Source organism: Tupaia chinensis, unplaced genomic scaffold (assembly GCF_000334495.1).
Source record: "Tupaia chinensis unplaced genomic scaffold, TupChi_1.0 Scaffold148234_1, whole genome shotgun sequence".
Classification (NCBI taxonomy): Eukaryota; Metazoa; Chordata; class Mammalia; order Scandentia; family Tupaiidae; genus Tupaia; species Tupaia belangeri.
In genome coordinates this window covers 3761818-3767236 of record NW_006208084.1, presented here as the reverse complement: position 1 = coordinate 3767236, position 5419 = coordinate 3761818, and the positions used below count along the sequence as shown (strand labels likewise).

The window sequence follows — 5419 nt, the reverse complement described above, 5'->3', positions numbered from 1 at the left end:
AAAAAAAAAAAAAAAAAAAGGAATAAAAGGACATAGGGGGGCCACATACTAACTTTAATGTATTACTACATTAAGATGACCAAATCATGACCATGTCAGCTTAAGATGGAAATACCTGAATTACACAGGTCATCAAGAGTTTAAGATATCACAGAAACATGTAATCCATTCGATGGTATGAATATTGTATTGCTAACCCTGGAGCTTAGAAAGACTATTACCAAGGAAGAACGCAGGTCAAATGTGGTAAGGATACAGAGACACCTACGAGTTCCCGAAATGCACAAGCAACATCATTTCACTTTCCCTCCAAGTGCCCAGCATAGTTGATGGCAAAAAGACCTCAAGAAAGATCTGCTGAATAGATCCTTTCCCAACATCTACCTCCAGTGGTAACATCTGAATGTTACAGATTGCAGTGGGGTCCTCCTGTACCATCCAATTCAACCCTGTTACTGCCACCATCCTTCTCCAATTACAACCAGAATAGCCACGTAGTTACCTCCCCATCTGCATAGTCCTAACCCTTAAGCTTCTCTCCATTCCTTCTTCAACTGTCCTCTTGAAGAGAGCCATAGTGAAACCTACAATATCGGTAGCATACTGATCCACTGACTCAGTAATAATGATGTTTCTATGACAACAATAAAACAAACACAAGCAGGTGGCGAGGTGGTTAAGATGCTGGATTCCCACATGGATGATAGCAATATGGGTCCTGGACCCAGTGGCTTGAAACTCATGCTAGGTGTGTGTGCACGCACACCCAAAATCCTGAGAGAATGGAGGAAAAAGGACTATGGTGTTGACCGTCTCCCTTGGGAGATAATCTCACTTTTCCCTCCTCTCTGTCTCTGGTGAGCACGTGTACCCTATGGCAAAAACCTAAAAAAGAAAAAACACCAAGAAAACACATAAACCACTTTGAAGCTCTCAAATGCTAATAGATGACAATCAAAGGCAACCAGAAATTGAGATGTTATTTAGACGCAATTATTTATTTATTTTTAAAAAAGAATTATTTAATTTTATTCATTTATTATTTTTTAATTTGATGAGAGAGGGAGAAAGAGAGAGATGAGAAAGCAAACTGCCAGATTCGGGACTCAAACCATGGTCAGCCATATGGGTGTCTAACACCTCAACTACCATGTCACCTGCGGCTTCCAAGATGCAATTATTTCTTTAGGCCCCATGGTTATTTCTAGATGTTCAAAGGCCAGTGTCTATATCACAACATTATCAGTTAGGCATGGTCATTCACTCTCTCAACAAACTCTGTACTAAGAAAAAAATAGAAATTAAAGCTCTGAACTCTGACTCACATGAACAATTCCAGGCAGGGCTGCCACGTTGCCAATCTGTTTCATGGCTGGCAGGAAGCCACCAACACCTGTTGACAAAAATTCAGTATTAGAAAAGATGACACATTTGATTTTTGTTTTTAAATGTTTTTGCCAGAGGTCACATGTGCTTACGGGAGAAAGACACAGAGACAAGTAAAGTGAGAAAGCACTCCCCATGGGGAATGGTTACACTGCAAGCCCTTCTCCATTCCTTCATCCTTTCAGGATTCCCACGTAGTCGACCACGGTTCGCGTCCCAGATCCGGTGGCTTAGAACTCATGCTGGGCGCGTGTGCGTGCATTCACAAGATCCCGAGAGGAGAATGGAGGAGAAGGGATTGCAGCGTGACCATCACATGGGGTTTGGGACTTGAACTATGCAGTCAACCACATGGGATCCAGCCTCCTTAACTACCACACTATGGGCTGGTTCCATAAATCTGAATTTTAGCATTAGTTATATTCACATTTCCAGCCTTTATTACCTGAAGGGGCTACAACAAAAAAGCACAGCAGGATACTGCATGGAAGTACAAGTGGGAGATACAAGTGGGGGAGGAGTTTGTTCACAAAGGCAGCACAGGACCGAGTGGGGGCAACTAGACTAATTACAAACAGGCTGTCAGTGTTCTGTGTACACCACAAGAAGGCTGCTTGCAAAGAAATAAACCCGGAGATATAAAACATAATCATTGAACTTTATGCTGTTAACATAAAAACATCTATTCTTTCATTAGTTCACATTACTTAAAAAGAGAAATCAACATTGATTTAATTCTAAGTGACAAAGATGGGCAATGTGGAAGAGCTGGGGAAATACTGAATTGAGAGTCAGGGGATAAGGGGTTCTAGTCCCTGATCTTTCACTTAGTAGCTATCATTTTATAGAAGTGAGCATAATCTGGTGGGAGAGGGAGAGCTTCTGATCTATAAAATAAAAGGGCTAAGATAGGGAACCAGCAGTTAGCGTAATGGCTATGTCGCTGGACTCCCACGTAGTCGACCGTGGTTTGCGTCCCGGACCCCGTGGCTTAAAACTCATGCCGGGCGCGTGTGTGTGCGTGCCCAAGATCCCAAGAGGAGAATGGAGAAGGGATTGCGGCGTGACCATCCCCCCTCGGGGGTGATTTCTCACTTTCTGTCTCTATGTCTCTCTCTGTCTGGCGAGCGCACGCGCCCTATAGCAAAAACCTCTCAAAAAAGAAAAAACGGCTAAGATAGATCATTTTTATTCCATCAACACTAGAGTATTATCTCAGAGTTTTCAACATTTACCTCAAAAGCTCGCTGCAGCCTGTTGTCCTATTTTATAGATAAAATATGTAAAGGCTAATCCGTGTATCAGTAAAGAATACTGGCTTTGGGGACCAGCAGGTGGTGTGGTGGTTAGGGAGCTGGACCCTCCCACATGGCCAAGCATGGTTTGAGTTCCAGACCAGGTGTTTTCTTGCCCCCCTCCCCGCCCCACCCCCTGTCTCTCTCTGGTCAAATTAAAAAAATAATAAATGAATGAATAAATTAAAAAAAAAAGGATACTGGCTTTGGAACCAGACATTCTTGGATCTCAATTCTGGCTCCATCACCAAGAAGCTGTGTGGCTTTGGGCAAATTAAAATCACTTCATCTCACTGAGCCTTGGAAAGCTCATCAGTAAAATGGAGATAATATCTTCTCCCTAGGGTCACCCCAAGTATCACAAGGTAATGCGTAAATCATTTAGTAAAATGCCTGGCACACTGTGTGATAAATGGTAGCTCTTTTTATTAATGTCCAAGGTTAGCTCAGATTCACCCAGTCCCAAATCCTTTCTATAAGACCAAGTGGCCAGCAGTGTAAATGCAAATAAGGTTTTGGGGTCTCATTTCAAGTCCTGATGATACTTTGACAATATTTAAAAATGATGACTATTCAAGATTTTATTTTGGGGGGGTCACAGGGAAGGAACATCTGGACTATCCTAAGTGAAACTCTAACGCACTTACCACCACCTCGACAGGCATTCCTTAATTCCTCAAACATTAACTTCTCCAGAGCATCGTTCACATAGAAAACTCCTTCAACCTGGTACCAAACAAAAGGAGAAGAGATGTCTGAGAACTTGTACGAGAAATATACAGGTGCTGGACAGAATACCCTGTAAAGACGACTTATCCTGCTTTCCTCTTTGTTTTTAGAATTAGATAAGTTTATTTATTTTAATTTAACTGGAGAGGAACAGAGTGAGAGTGAGAGAGAGAGAGAGAGAAAGCAAGTTGCCAGGTCCAGGACTCAAATCAACTGTGGTGGATTATGTGGGAGTCTAGCGCTCCCAACCACCATGCCACCTGCCAGCCCTGCTTTTCTCTTTAGAAAGTTTTCACATTACCGTAAGCAAGAAAAAACTTATCAAAGACTTACTAAAGATGACCCATTTAAAAAAGTTTTAATATTTTAATTTGGTATAAAGCATGTGTGTGTGCACGTGTGAAAGAGAGACAGACAGACAGAGAGTGAGAATGTGGGCTACCAGGCCTGGGACCCAAATTGCGGTTGACCCTGTGGGATTCCAGCGCCTTAACCACCATGCCACTTGCTGGCGCCGATGATGACCCATTTTTAAACACACCTTAAAAATATACCTTGCAGAATCAGCAGATGGCATAATGGTTATGTCCCTGGACACCCCCACCCCCATGGCTCTGGTCTCAGACCAAGCGGCTTAAAACTCACACTGGGATCAGGTATATGTGTGTCCAAAATCCTGAAAGGAGAATGAAGGAGAAGGGATGTGGCATGGCCATCCCCTGTCTCTCCAGTAAGTACACACACCTTACAGCAAAAATGTCTCTCAAAACAAACAAAACAAAAACAAACAAAAAACCCAAAAAACAAAAAACTTTGCAATGTACACAAATTGTTTTATTTTCCTACTCTAAGCCTAACTGAACAATTCAATTAATAAAACACTTTTTGCATGCAGTTAAATCTTCCAACAATACTTTCACAAAAGCCAAAGGTCTAAGTACTCTCATGCTTCTAATATACCGATGAATTTGAAAAAAAAAAAAAGAGAAATCGAACGTTTAACATTAAAATGCAGTAATCTGACCTTCATGTCTTTTCCTGTGTAAATTTTATTGTGTGTACACCTGTGCTGTGCCACAGAGCCAGCCCTCAAAGTGGTTTTTCTTTCAAGTTTCAGATATTTATTAACCAGTGTAAATCTGAACACATCAAAACGATTTCATGCATTTAGGAGAAATATTTCCTGGTTAAGTGGAAAATTGTGCGGATGGCTTCTGGAAGACCTTCATTATGAGCAGCTTTATAAGTGAAATATCTCATTTAGAAGTCTGGACCTTCTTCCTTCAGTTTCCTGTAATCCATATTCACTGAGTAAAACTTGTACTGATCATTGGGACCCAGTTTGCTCCAGGGTTCAGGGTTATTCTTTCTGTCCCAAGAGACATCAGGATTGAACATTGCCAAACGCGTGAGATACAGTGCTGCTCCAGTACCTCCAGCCCCAATAAATATAAACAGGGGAATCAAACTCGGATGCTTCTTGGCCTGACCCAGGATCTGCCGGAGCATGTTTACGGGGGAGGACTCGGGTCGGAAAGCAGACCCTCAAAGTGGTTTGAATCTGCACTTCCCTACGACTAGTGATATGGAATGCACGTCCCTGTTGGTCATGTCTATTCAGGTCCTTCGCCATGTTTTTAACTGGGTTGATTTTCCTCTGTTGAGTTGTAGTTTTTTCTTTAAAAAAAAAAATAGATTTGGGATATTAACTATACAAAACAAATAAACCACTGGCCTGTGTCTCACAGGAAGCTGTGACACACCAAACCGTCTTTATTAAAAAGCAGCATGAAACGGTGAATGCTAACATCCTAGTTCGGGGAACAAGGTCTGTGGGAAGGTACACAGTAACCAGCATGACTCAGGAAGTGAGTTCCAGTCCCAGCCCCTCTTCCCGACTAACGGAGCCGCCCACGGACACCGCTGAGGTCTGCGGGGCTCAGAAACACAACACACTTCCCGGGGCGTTCCCGAGACTTCCATTTGTGAAACGCCTAGTATCTACTCGG

At 42.4% G+C, this 5419-nt stretch overlaps 1 protein-coding gene and 1 pseudogene across 2 annotated transcripts in view; both read right to left on the bottom strand.

The window, feature by feature from the left end:
• Window positions 1-5419, bottom strand: part of RTCB (RNA 2',3'-cyclic phosphate and 5'-OH ligase) — a 29431-nt gene that overhangs the window by 23555 nt on the left and 457 nt on the right. For both annotated transcript variants that reach the window (XM_006170340.3, XM_006170341.3), the window contains exons 2-3: window positions 3329-3407; window positions 1326-1393 (exon numbers count right to left, since the gene is read on the bottom strand). In XM_006170340.3, the coding sequence (XP_006170402.1) occupies window positions 1326-1393; window positions 3329-3407 (147 nt within the window). The remainder of the gene's footprint in view (window positions 1-1325; window positions 1394-3328; window positions 3408-5419) is intronic.
• On the bottom strand, window positions 4554-5075 carry LOC102492311 (cytochrome c oxidase subunit NDUFA4 pseudogene; annotated as a pseudogene).